This window comes from Panicum virgatum, chromosome 2K, assembly GCF_016808335.1.
Source record: "Panicum virgatum strain AP13 chromosome 2K, P.virgatum_v5, whole genome shotgun sequence".
NCBI lineage: Eukaryota > Viridiplantae > Streptophyta > Magnoliopsida > Poales > Poaceae > Panicum > Panicum virgatum.
Window position 1 is genome coordinate 33958867 of NC_053137.1, and position 14440 is coordinate 33973306.

General features: G+C 42.8%; 1 protein-coding gene and 1 pseudogene across 2 annotated transcripts; both read right to left on the reverse strand.

Annotated features, from left to right (window-relative positions):
- Positions 1 to 248: 248 nt before the first annotated feature.
- On the reverse strand, positions 249 to 6253 carry LOC120695233 (annotated as a pseudogene).
- LOC120673942 (serine/threonine-protein phosphatase PP-X isozyme 2-like) lies at positions 5760 to 11665 on the reverse strand. Of its 2 annotated transcripts, none has more exons than XM_039954991.1 (8): positions 11349 to 11658; positions 9608 to 9760; positions 7940 to 8002; positions 7765 to 7850; positions 7594 to 7669; positions 7251 to 7519; positions 6470 to 6548; positions 5760 to 6383 (listed from the first exon to the last, which is right to left on the reverse strand). In XM_039954991.1, the coding sequence occupies exons 1-8, from the start codon at positions 11493 to 11495 to the stop codon at positions 6333 to 6335; spliced, it is 924 nt and encodes a 307-aa protein (XP_039810925.1). In that variant the 5' UTR covers positions 11496 to 11658; the 3' UTR covers positions 5760 to 6332. The 2 variants fall into 2 exon arrangements, with proteins under 2 accessions (XP_039810925.1, XP_039810932.1); XM_039954998.1 differs by having other exon boundaries at positions 6320 to 6383; positions 6444 to 6548; positions 11349 to 11665.
- Positions 11666 to 14440: the final 2775 nt, after the last annotated feature.

Genomic DNA, 14440 nt, shown 5'->3' on the forward strand with positions numbered 1-14440 from the left:
TCAGGCATGTTCAGTTGTTCACGAGAGTCATTTAACACGCAATGCAAACGGTGAGAAGGCAGCCCTATGCTACGGCAAGACCAAAGTACCAAACCGACATGAAACCAAATGGACACCTTCCAGTCCACGGGCCACCACAGCTGGACCGGAAGCATCGCCCATCCTACGCTTCCTATAGCTTTCACCACCACTAGTTGTGTATCGGCACAGTACCTGCCGCACTCTTCAAAAGCATGGAATCAAAATACTTGATGCAAGAAAAAAAAACTCGTTGCTCTTCTTCAAACACACTGTTAAAACATCTTACAGAAGTGAAAGAAGAAAAAAAAATCCTCGTTGCATGGTCGAGCAGCTCCCAGCATCAGACTTTCCACATTAACACGTTGCTACGTCGCAGTAAACACCAACACAAGGTTCACAACTAGCTTACTTCTTACAGGAACTAGGGTGGATCATCGACGACGCATCATTTTACACTGGAATAGGCATAGGAGGACGGCCTGGATGTTACAAGCTACATGCTGGGTTATGGTACACGAAATCCGCCTCGCGGGTTAAGGTGGAAGATGAAGCTGGTGCTCCGATCCACATCTATAGGTTGCCAGGGGGCTAAAATGCTTTCCGCTTCAACCGGCTTTCTGGATGCGGGTTGCTATCTTTCATGTCGCGTGGCTCGTCTGTGCTCATATCGGCATCAGTGTCGTCATCGGGGTCTTCCAGCTCGAGGTTCAAGTTGAGCTCGCTGCTGGTGCCCTTTTTGCTAGTGTTTTCTGCCTCCCCTGCAGCCTGAAATATGAAGATGCATATATTAATCTTGCTGTTTCTTAGAGAAAAGCTGTTTACATGACAGGCCTTAACAAGCAGACTGCACAATTTATCGGAATGAGAACCAGCTACATCCTTTTACCCTCTACATGGCCATGAAGGGAAATTCTTATGAGAGATCCAAAAAGTATGGGATAACCAGGAGTTTTTCTGGATGATAACAATTCAAGACATCCAGCAAACAAATATCAAGTCACAGAAAGGTCTCATGAACCAACCGACAAATATAATCCCCTCGACATTACATCGAGTGTTCACCCATATGAAGGTAAGACATAAGTGCTTGGCTATGGCTGAAACGTAAAGAGAAGTGGTAGGGATATGCAGACATCTGGAGCCTGCCGCAAATCAATGACAGAATTGAGTAAGGGCACCGTTTCATCAACAGGAACATTATTAATTTTTTTCTAGTTCATATTTGAGATTAGAATCAATATATTGACTAAACAATTTCTTCTTAGTGCACAAAATGTGTAGCAAGCCACAGAAAGATGGACATGAGCGATTCAGTTAACTCATTCCTGTCTCCATCATCACTCACACTGACAAGTATCTGGAAAACTCCTGAAAGTTAATGTTACAGATGACTGATTACAGTACAAAGCAAATTAGGATCCAAGAACTGTACATCTTGATTCTCAGGATCAATGAAATATGAAGATGTGGTAGAATGAATGCAGCCATGAATAGTCCTGAGACCCCAACCCGATTCGGAGTCTTTAACCTGTATACCCTTATGAAAATTGCTGTTGACCTCTATACCCCTAAAAAATTCGGCGCGGTGCTGTGCGACGACAGCCTCCTACACGTACTCATCGTCAAGAAGGACCAGCAGCCGCCGCAGTGCTGCTGCTGCTGCAATCCTCCTCCTGCGCCTGCGATGAACCCATCGACCGAACTCGTGATGGCGTAGGCAGGACAGGACCCAATTAGAGACTAGTTGGTTCCTTTTTTTCTGATTCTCCGATTCTGACATATGATTAGTTCTTTTTTGTTATCTGTCTAAAATTAGTTCTTTTTGGCAGTGTAACACACGAAGTTGAATGTTTAGTACACTGTACACACGCTTAGAACATTGTTCAGACATTGTAGCTTCCAACATGTATATCTTAGATCTTGCCATGTGATTGCGCAATCAATATTATGATTCAGTACAGATTTACATTACTTACCTTTACTTTTGCAGTTTACCACATAGACTGCAGTTCACGGGCTCCTGCTTGTTATGCGCTTTTTTTATTTTTTTATTTTTATTGTTTTTCTTATTTTTCATTAGATATGAAATTAAAAAAAGAAAGCAATAACCCTTCCTCGAGGTCCTCTCCCATGCGCGAACTCCCCTCCGACCAGTACCGACCCGACCGGTCCTCCTCTCCCTCTATCTGTGCAGCACCTCCCCCACATAAGTGCAAAATTGTCTTTTTCCAACTCCGCTAGCCACCGTTACAGTTCATTCCGTCCAAAGGGTACAAGGGTAAAGAAAACTTGGCGCGAAGACATGCAGGTGCGAATGAATTTTTTAGAGGTATAGAGGTGAACAGAAATTTTCATAAGGACCTATAGGTTAAAGACTCCCTGATTCGAATCTGTTTGACTAAATTTCTGCCAGACATTAACAATCCTACTATTCGAGTACCACAGAATTGCATGGCCTCTAATTGGTGGTTTCGCTACTCTGCGGTTGTCAAGGAGATGACTGGATTGCGGCTAACTACGAGCATCTCGGTTGTTTTTCCCATGAGTAATCACTTTAGTTGACTTACGGCCTTGCTACGTTTTGCTCTCCTGTAATTGGCCTAGTGGGCGTTCATAGCGTGTTGTACTAAAAACTCTTTCAACTTAACACAACCTGCGTATTCAAGAAAAAAAAGCACACACCACAAATGAATTAGTTAAACCTAACCCCTTAACCCAACCCAACCCAACCTTAAATAAAAGAGCGCTAAATCATAATCTGTCCCAAGCAACAGGTACAATCCCCATCCAAGAAATGCTACTTGATGGTTTAAGAGTCAAGTCTATCCCATAACAATCCACATTGTCCATTAATCCTACATTTGTGCGCACAATCGTTATCCCCAATCCAACCATGGAACATCCAAAGTACTCGAATCTCTGCACCAAATCGAACCCACCCGAGCACAACAATCAAGCGTACCAACCCAAATTAACCCAATCTCTGAAGCCGAGAAGGCTCACCGGGACGTAGAGCCGCCGGCCCGCGGCCGCCGGCTCCATGCCGCTGGCGGCGCCTCCCCCTCCTTCCGAGCCGCCGTTCACCGGCGTCCACCTAAACAGCACCACCTTGTTCTCACCCCGTGACGCCCCTACCCCGGACCCGGCGGCGCCGGCGCCGGCGAGGCGGCGCCGGCGAGGGGCACCCAGGCCTTGCGCCACTTCCGGACGGGCCCGCTGAAGGAGGCCGCGCTGCTGCTGACGGGCCCGTACCGCGTCGAGGAGCGGCTCAGGCGGCCGCCGCTGCGGCGTGCTCCGGCGGCGCGGGCTGGGACGGACTGGGAGAGTGGAACGAAGCTGGGGAGGAGGCGAGCCGTCGAGACGGAGGAACAAGTGAACAAAGCGAAGGGAATATAGTAAGATATTTTTATGGAACAAATATGACACTGACAGGTGGGCCTCAAATTGTTTATGTTGTTAGGCCGTGTTTAGATTAAAAATTTAAAAAAACATCACATCGAATATTTGGACACATGCATGGAGTACTAAATAAAGTATATTTACAAAACTTTGTGCATGGGTGGGTTGTAAATCGGAGACGAATCTAATGAGCCTACTTAATTCATGATTTGCAACAGTGATGCTACGGTAACCATCCACTCATTATGAATTAATTATGGATTAATTAGGCTAGTTAGATTCGTCTCGCAATTTACAACCCATCTATGTAAAAGATTTTATAAATAAAATTAATTTAGTACTCCAAAATAGCAAAATTTTCTTTCAAAATTTTTACTGGTAAAAATCTAAACACCCTTAGTTCTTTTTTCTTCGAAATACCTTTCAGTATAAATCTGCTTACTGAACGGGCAGGATGGAAAATAATGTTAAACACGCCATTTGTCCAATAAAACAACTAGTGCGAATGTAAAATGTAAATATACCGTGCGTGAGTAAGGCCTTATTTAGATGCACGGTGTAAAATATTTGAAAAGAAATATTTACACATTTGAAATATTAAATATAGACTAATTGCAAAATTAATTATAGAATTCGTCTGTAAATTACGAGATGATTTTATTAAGACTAATTAATCTATCATTAGCATATATTTATTATTATCTAATCATCATTTAATTAGGCTCGTTAGATTAGTCTCGTAATTTACAAGTAAACTATGCAATGTATTTTTTATTTTGTCTATTTAATATTTTATGCATGTGCTGCAAGATATTTTTTAAATTTTGCATCTAAACAAGACCTAACTAAACTTTTATGTTTGCATTGAGAGTCTACATCATCTATATGTGGTCTTCCACGAGTGCATTACATAAAATTTTGATGGAACGACTCTATTCCTCGTATTTGAATTGTTAGTAACCATGCACTCGAGTATCCCCCGAGTGCGCCGCTGTTCCAGCCCCCCTCTTCCCAATCTCACTAACGCCACGTTCCCTCCCTAGCTACAGCCACCCACGGCCACGATCGGCCGAACGCTACCTCACCAATCCACCGTTAGAGGGGGTAAAGGATTTAAAATTTTGAATTAGAAAATCTAAGAGCCAGATTCTAAAAGATCGAGCTCTAATCTTATATAATTTTAAACTAAATAATTTAAGTGCCTTGTTGAACTGTGAAGATGCCACTAGAACCGTGGTCCATTACCATCTCTACCCACAGTCCTTCTCGACCTCGTCCTCGTCCTCGCACAATCAAAAAATAGAAATATTGTGAAAGCTGATCTAAATAGTTTTAGTATGCTAATATAGGGAGAGACTCTTCTGATAAGAATTGCGAGAGCCCCCTGCCCAGACCCACCCCTATATTACAAATAAAACACCGTCTTCTTTTCCTCACGTATCTTCCGCCTCCTCGTCCTCACCGCCAACCTCCCTCGCCGACAAGGACCGACCCCCCCCCCCCCCCCCCCCAACACCACCAGATCGTGTTGGGTGTTTCGATTTTACTTTCTCTTCCTGCTACGTACTTTAAAAGTAAAAAAAATCTCAAGATATGCTTAGATGAGGAACCCTCCAGAACAGTCAACCGATGGCTAAGCAAAAATATTTCAATGAATACATTGAACATTTGAAATTATGCATGCAAGGTTCAGATACTTCTTTTTTTAGTAAGACACCATAAAAGTGTCCCATATCTGATTCATATCAAGGAAAACAATTAGTGGTACAATAGAAAGACAATTTGACACAAGATGATATAAAAAAAATAAAATTACACCGAAGAGTTCTCTGGTCGTCTTTTTCGTCCGATTGTTCATCGGACACCGGAGCTTGAAAAACACACGAAAAGACAGTAAGAGAAAGAAACACCTGCAAACATCATTGCCACACGAGACTTTGAAAACAGCAAACAACAAGATCTAGCAACCGCTAAAAAAACATCGGCTAAGGGAACACCTCAATTCTTGCTTCAACAACGCACACGCCTAGAGATTTCTTACTGGCTCTGCCTGTTTTACACAATAAATATAAACTAAAGCCAAGTAAATTTACCTTCTTAGTTTCACTAGTTTTGGCTTCACCGGTGAAACCGTTTTAGAAGCCACTTCTGTTTAGCTTCATCAGTTTTATCTTCACCAGTGAAGCTGTTTTGAGAGAAACCCTCCCAAACGGCTCCAATGGATTTTCATGGACAGACTAGTTGAGTCATACATGAAATTCTATGAACAAAGAAAGTGAGGCAAACTGTATAATTGCACAAGGTCAGCACAAAAAGTTTAGGCACAACAGAGTATCAAATATACTTGGTAAGCGTAACAGCTAGGCATATTTAAATTAGTAAAGCTGCGAGTTACATTACAACCATTGCATGCAGAAATATTTCAGCCAAGTTAGTTCTAGTCACAAAAGGTACTGGACCACATGCTTTTCTCCTAACAGCTTGCGAATGTCAGCTACAAAATTTCCTGCGGGTTCCAGCGTAACAAGGTAAGATATTCAGGCACACCACCTGCAATCACTCCAGATTCTAGCAACGGGTTTTCTTAGGGACGAGGCATCACGACAAAATTTTACATCATGTACTAGTGCACACCTCCCATGAAACCCACCTTCATAGAAGCATTTCTCAAGCTCAAATGGGAGCTATTCTGTGAAAAACTGGATGCCAGCATCAACTCTCTTACAAATCAAAGACCTGAAAGGAGAACGCGACACACTAGATTTAGACATCCTGAAAGCACCTTCTGGCAGGACCCTTGTAAGGCCTGAGCACTTCTTACAACATGGGACATCATCCGCAAAGCTTGCCTGCCAGTGCCAGTGCTTGAAAGCATAAATTAGGCAGCAAGCTCGGGCATTTAATGTGCAGCATCACAGAAAGTAATCTGGTGCAGGCCTTTTAGAAGGAACACCTCTTGATTCCTAGAGGAACATATGGGCACATTAGATGCTAAAGGATCAGGTATTCAATAGACGTATGACATACTACAAAGGTGGAGAATACAAACATGTGGTGCAGCTTCAAATACACGAAACTGCATATTAAGGTTCTCATCCAGCTCTAGGATTGCAGCAACATTGCCACACCTACAAGTAGACAACATTTTGTAAGGTAAGGAATCTGAGGTCAATAACAAAAATACTATTCGCGCATCATTACATGCTGAGCAGGAAGAATGAAACAAGATAAATAAGGTTAGTAGCAAACAACACCCAAGGTAACGTACAAGTTGGATTGATCTATAATATTTTCAGACTAAGTTCAAATTCAAACTATTTCCTAAAGATCCAGATTCATCTCCCATTTAAACAGTTCTCTTGGCCCGAATGGCCTCCAAATTACTAACATATTGAGCATATGGGCTACTAATATAACTCGAGTAGAACTAGTTTACTACAGGTATGTAAATCATCTTCCAGAACTTGACAACATACAACTTTCAACAACCTTCCTAATAATAAAAACTTCACAGAGGACATGGTCAGCTATTAAATATAAAATAAAACCCTGCCAGCAGGGACAACAAACAGCTGAGGCTCGAATGAGTTGATAGATTGGACGAGTGGATGAATATTTAGCAGCATGTCCTCAAAACATATACAGTAAGTCACATATCCTTCCAATCCCTCAGAATCTAGAGATAATCTATTTTCAAGCAGATCCTTTGTAATATAATAACCATGATATAATTTATGTAATTCATCAGGAAATCAGATTTTTATCAACAGCAAAACATAAAAATTCGTTGTACTTGAAAAGAAAATTGTTTAACCATGAACTTAAAGTACCTGTAGCAGTAATTAGGAGCAGACCATACAGTTACAATCTTGTTATTGAACATCCATTTATACCCTTCCATGACAAGTTGATGCGCACGGCAAATATAATCTATGTTGTTTGAGTGGTTAAATGATGAAACTACATTTCCACCAAAGAGGAATCCTGCACCTCGAGGACTCAATCCCCAACCATCTACAGCATCCTCTGGATCAGACCATAGAAGGTCACACATGGCTCCATCATGAGGTACTTCTTGCTTGCGATCTATTACTCTTATCTGGTAGAGCATGGGTCAAAACATTTACAAAAATGGCATATACAGACAAAAAAAACAACCAGAGTATAACTTACCTGATCCAGTGTCGTGATAGCAGGAGAAAGGCCTCCATGGACACTAAATATTTTGTTTTCGATAAGTGCAGACAAACTTAAAAGAACACAGATATGTCATCAGATCTCATATTCATAATTTAGTGAATGATGGTATTGCTTGGATTAAACTAAGTATCCAAAGAAGATTGCCTTAAATAGTCGAATATATCTGTGCAATATCTCCATACATTGACTGAGCCATATTTGCGAAGGCACTCATCATAAAACCCATAAACCTGCAGAAAATGAATGATTTTGAAGGGAAAGAAAAAGGATATGCTTTTTCATGAAAGGACAATACAATACTCTGCTAAAAGTAACCCACCTGTGTGATCTGCCTGCTCTCATGGTTTCCTCGTATTAAAGTTATACGGTCTGGATACCTAACCTGAACATATTTCAATCAAGCTGATTAGGAGCAGAAATTAATTGGGGGAGAAAGTTTTAATCAAACCTCGTGTTTTACACATAGTACATCCATTTGATATCATTATTCTCACACAGTAAAACGTAGTGTTAAGGTGACAAATGCAGCCTTTTTCAAGGTAAAATGGTGCAGCTGTTCTTATAAGCTGTAATGAATAAAGAATATGCACACTACTACAGTAGGAAGCTGAACATAATTGCTAAAGCAGGTTTTGCATGTTATCAATATCTACTGCCATAATGAGAATGGTAAACACAGACCCTCTTACACGACAGTTTTCAGGTATTACTCAGTGTCGTCACGAACAAGTGGAACCATGAGAGGTGGAAACATAGCAAAATTCGCCTCTAACAAGGCTCATTATAAAACATTTGTCTTTTCAATTTCAATAACATTCAGCAGAATGGCTGAAAGTTTTGCCCCCCATAGCCAGACATGGCTGTGGCCATGAATTCACAGTTTAACTGTAATGGGCTGATACAGCCATTCAACACATGAATAAGGCATCCATATAGGGATGATGCTTTTCCATGTAGTTTGACATAGGTAAGAAATGTTTCACTAAAAAACTTAGGAGATTTGTAAATTTAAAAATATTTAATTTAATTCAGTACGAAAATAAACTGGAGCTGAGGACTCTATTGAAATCATCTCAAGCTTTACAATACTTATTCCTTAAATCTTTCTGAAAATTTTTAGCTTCAAGTTGAAAACAACATAAGAAAACTGAATACTGTGATAAGATCAATTCGAGTCTGATCATCCACAATTTGTTGTCAGAACCTAATTGTTCAAGTCCCAACATTTGATATATATAGAACTATGGACCAGCTGAAAAAAATTAACACATCCTGAAACAGCAATGAAGCTGCATATCTAGAACTTATGTCCAAATCCTGTGAGAAACCATTTCAAGGATTGATAAACATAGGTCTCTTATAAACAATTATCGTTAGTGATATCCAGCATGGGTCCAATAATTTGATCAATATGCCCTGTGTTTTTTTTCTTCAATTGTGGAAACCACGACAACCACCTTCACCACACAATGATTTAGCAAACAGGAGTAGCTCACAAGGAAATTCAAATTTGTCCAGAATATCAAGGTCAATCAGATAATTCAAGACAACAAAAGATCCCCAAGCTTTTGAAATTGCTGCCATTCATTATTTGGATCCTTGCTTATTTATTTTCCAACCAAAAGTAATTGCAATAGGCCATAATTGCATATACCCACATGTTATCACTTTCATGTTCCAATCTTGCACAAATATCATTCAGAGAAACTAGCTCATGGTGTTGTGTGGTCTATTGTTATGTAGTTTCAATTAAATGGAAACATGAATCCACCATGGCCAGAAGCTAATCATCAAAAGAGCTTGGTCCAGAATGCTAGCTTGGCATGTCTGGGAAGCATGCCAGAAGCTGCTTCTATAGTAAGCTCCAAAACAAACAAGCTCTGAATATAAATGCTTTCAAACACCATCTCAGTTGTAAGTGAAGCAGAGCCTAAGGCAAACAAACAATACATGTAACAGAAGTTCTAGAGGTAGCAAAAGAATTTACCTTTAAAGCCACAAGAAGCAAAAATGTTTCAACAGAATAGAATCCTCGGTCAACAAAATCCCCAAGGAACAGATAGTTTGTCTTTGGGCAATCACCTCCAACCTTGAACAGCTCTTTCATGTCATAGAATTGTCCATGGATATCTCCACAAATCTGGGTGCAAAAGTAAATACAAATTATAGCAATCATACTGAATACATGCACGAATACCAATCCAGCAATAAAAACAGGCATTTTGCATTACAGTAAAAACAGGCATAGTGACTTGAAATAAATTAGAGAATAATGAAATATACAATGAATAAAATATAAAAAGTGAAATCAACAATTTATAGCTGAAAGGCAAGCACACCATATATCATAGAAGTCTTCTCCAGTTGGAAACAAGATTCAAGCTTTCATCATTGAGTAGCAATTTGCAATCAATAATGCTAACATGACGTCATTGGACACCATTAGCACATTGGAAAAATTGGGCAGCCTCCTTGTTATTGGGCCAGTCACGTACTCCACCAAATTCACAATATCAAGTCACTATATTTTTTTAAGTTCGCCAAACATTGGGAACCATTTTACCATTACAAAAAAAAAACTTTCCTCCATCCAATACAGTTCAGTTAACTGGCACAATTCCGTAATTGGTGCTACCATGCGTGCCACCTCGTCATGCATACTAAATACAGTATGATCTAGCTATTTGGCCATACAGCTAACAAAAGCATCAAGGTAGAACGACTTAACATAAAATGAGGTAAGTATCAAAAAGTGATTGTACCAAGTATCAGGAGAATTTATAATTTAATAGTGGAAGAAAGAACAAATCTTTAGACCTATTTCTTGGGGTGCTTTTCCCTAGATTGAAGGAGTGTCATTCCTACATTTTTTATTCTCAGAAACTAAACATGCTTAAGAACAAACTGAACTAGATTAATACATGTTGTTTGCATGTACCAATATAATCCATGTAACTAAGCTAATTGTTGATCCTTGAATCAATAGAATGAAACTAACACTACAAATACATGCATAGTAGGAGCGAACTATAGCAATAAAGTTAAACCCACCCATGTCCCATTCGCAGGCAAATGAATGAATGGCAAAACCAGAGGAAATTTAGTTAAGCCAACTATAATAAGCATGTAGCATATCAGCAAAATCGACAAAACAGAGATTTACACCCTTCAACTATCATTACTACTGAAGAATAGCCATAAGTTTGACACATGTACAATACACGTAATCCTTTTCATTTATGAAGATACACACAGTCCTTTTCTTTTATGAAGATACACACAATCACTGATGAGTCGCCACAACACATTATCTTAAAGAAAAAGGCAATGCAGCCTCCATGTGAAGTGAGGATAAGTGTAAGCTGCACGACCTCTGCAAGTCTTCACATCACGGCACCTTCCTCAAGCAGCCGAGAAAGCATAAAGACTATTTCCCCAATATCAGCAGCACCAAGCAACCTATCTGTCTGACAACATCCTGTGGACAAACCAACCCCTAGAATCGCAACCAGCGAGGTGTCTATTACAATCGGGCGCAGGAGCTCAACTACCGACCAAAATTGCATAATCGATCCCACATCACCCATCAGTACTACAGCTTGCGAATCACGTCGGTGGCGCAAGCCTCCCGCACCAAATCGACGACGAGACCGAACCGAGACGGAGACGGGGACGGAGGAAGGGGAGGGGCAAGGGGAAGGGAAAGGGCTGCGCGTGGCGGCACGTACGGTGACGGGGGCATCGACGCGCTGGACGTTGCTCTCCTCGACGAGGATCTCCATGGCCTTGAGGCAGAGCGCCTTGACCTCCGCCTCCGTGAGCGGCTCGCACCGCTTCAGCTGCTCGATCTGCCGGTCCAGATCCGACGCCCCCATCTCCGCCGCCGCAGGGCCGTCCCCCCTCCCTCCCTCCCTCTCTCTCTCTCCTCCTTCCAGAAGCTTCCGGAAGCGCCGCGGCGGCGCGCTCCTCGCCGGTTGCTTCTCGAAGATTCTAGGGTTAGGAGGAGGCCGAGGGGGGAGGGCGGGGTGGCCGGTGGCGTCGCGTGCGGGGCCCGAAGGTTTCGCTGGGGCGGTAAGGCTACCGCGATTTCGTTGCGCCCAAGATTCTCTTGGCTTTTGGGAATCGGGCGGCTGGTGGTAAGCTTACCGGATCACCCACGCATACAGTACCGTTTTTACACCCCGTTCCGCTGTTCTGTCGACGTTGTGTTGCGAGTTTTCGGTGTGGCCTGCGGGCCATCTTCTTTTCGGAAAAAACAGTATCTTCCACTTCCACGTCAAGCTGTGAATTGCGATCCCTGTAAAATGTAGGCTATTGGATTGAATTTCAGGCTTGTCGTATTTCCTTCCAACTATTTTCGTGCTTTCCTACTCGCATGCATACAGATAGTGGCGGACCTCGGCCAAGATTTTAGATAGAGCAGACGTACCATGATAGCATATGACAGCCTGAATAGTGATGGCCGGCGGACTGGCCGATGGACAATGGCCTCTGTCCAATAGAGGCAAGGTTTTTCGTCATTCGACGTCCGCAATCTCGCCAACTCAACCTCACGGTGGCCTATGCATTGAGCGAGCGCTAAAGGGTGCGATTAAGGCTTTTGTTTAGAGAGACTTATTCAAAAGTCCTAGGGACTTATGAGACTTAAAAAATAAACAGGTGGGATTTTTTAGGGGCTAAAAGTCTCTTAGAGCAACTTCAACAGATTGATCTTCCCCTCTCCCCTTTCCACTTTTTCTCAATATAGGGGATTGATGTTGAAAAAACTTATTTCATCAGATTGATTTTCTATATCCCTTTCCCCTTTATTTTTTCTCAATCCCCAATAATTTCTCTCTAATCCCCAATAGAAAGGGGAGACATCGCATCTCCCTTTCCATATAGAAAGGGAGAAAATTAATCTGCTGGAGCACTTCTTCCATATATGTTGAAATTGAGAAAGGGGATTTCCTTATAAGATGAGAATGGGGAAAGGGGAAGATCAATCTGTTGGAGTTGCTCTTAGAGTCTAAAATTAAAAAGACTCTCAAGAGAAGCTTTTTGGAACATTTTTGTTTGGATTCCTGCCTACCCCTGCGCCCCCACCACCCGATTCCCCCTCCTCTGTGACTCCTCCTGCCGCTGACGCGGACGCCGTCGACACCAACGCCGCATGCCCCAGCTCCCAGCCGCCACCACCGAAGCCGCACGCGCTACCCCTCCTCCGCCGCCACCAGCGCCGCCCCGTGGAGCTCGAGGGCGCACGGCACGGCGGCGGGTCCATGGCGGCGGCGTCGCCGCCCGCGGCTCTGCGGCCGGCGCCCCTCCCACTCCGCCGGCGCCTCCAGCGCGGAGGAGGAGGAGGGCTCGCCCGCCGCCGGCAGCCACTTCGGCCAGCACGCCGGGAGGGAGTGCCCCGAGGACGAGGGCACCGGGCGGGAGTCGCCGTCGAGGCGCGCTGGCTCCCGATCCGCTCCAGCTCCATGGCCTCCTCCCTCCTCGTCTCCTCCTCCTCGTCCTCGGCACCCTCGGGGGCCACCTAATCCGCGCCCTCCTGCTCCACGGCCACCTCGCCCTCCGCCGCGGCGAGCTCCTAGTCGGGGTCAGTGGCGTGGTCGAGGAGGATGCCCTTCCCTACGGCGGCGCTGCTGCGCCAACAAGCCGACGCAGGCGGGGTCGCGGGAGCGGGCGGTGAGGAGGTCGGCGACGACGGTGGCGCGGAGGGAGGGGTGCGCGGCGAGCGTGGCGAGGAAGAGGTCGTAGAGGAGCGTGGAGAGGAGGGTGGAGGAGCAGAGCTTGTTGGCGAGGTGGAAGGAGAGGGGTATTTGAGTCCTTTTACCACTGCAAATAATGATCTCTAGTCCCTCAAACCAAACAGGGATGGACTTTTGGTTTTAGCCCAGGGACTAAAACTAGTCCATGGACTTTTAGGAACCAAACAGAGCCTAATTGAGGGATGGGCTTGTTGCCTATTGGGCTAGTTTGAGTGTTGGGCTCGGGACTTTTGCCTCCTTGGCCCACGATAGGAAGCCGCGGCGCTTCGGCTTCAGCTCTCGGCCGTCTTCTTCCTCACGGACCTCATGTTGGTAATAGCAAATTGGAGTCTACTGAGGACAAGAAGTAAGGAGGAGGATAGAGGTGGGAGCTCTCAACACTGGCAGTACGGGGGCGGCTGCCCCCACCGTGTTGTATGGGGAATTCCGCCACTGCATGCAGGTGAAGAAAAATTGATGATATATCTCACATGCAAGGGAATTTCATGCTAAATAAACTATAAATCTTAAATTGTGCATTCAAATTTAATTCCCATTACACCATTATCTTTTTCATGTCAAGATCTTCAAAATAAGTCCACACTTGACTATGTTTGCATAATATTTTTTAAAATTAAATTTTTAATGTTAAATAATTAATTTTTACTATTGGCAACAAATATTTTAACAACACGAACAAATGTTCGCGATGTTTAATATTTTATTTGTTGTACATTATTATTATTTCATTATATTTAATTTTTTATTTATCAAAATAATTATTTGTCAGTGCTCTTAAATTATTTGCTTTCAGGATCCAAAATTAATTATTTAGAGTAAAAGAAAATATTTTAAAAAATATCATGCAAACATAGGCATGTGTGATCTTATTTTAAAGATCTTGTCATAAGAAAGATAATGATGCAATTCAAATTTAATCTAGATGCTTAGTTTAATAGTTATAACCTTTTTAATTTCATATCTGCATGCATGTGAGTGATGTGAGCACTTTTGTCTCTTATGCATGTAAAATTCTATTTTATTTAGCAGGCAATCTCTATTACTATTGGGCTAGCCCAATATAATTT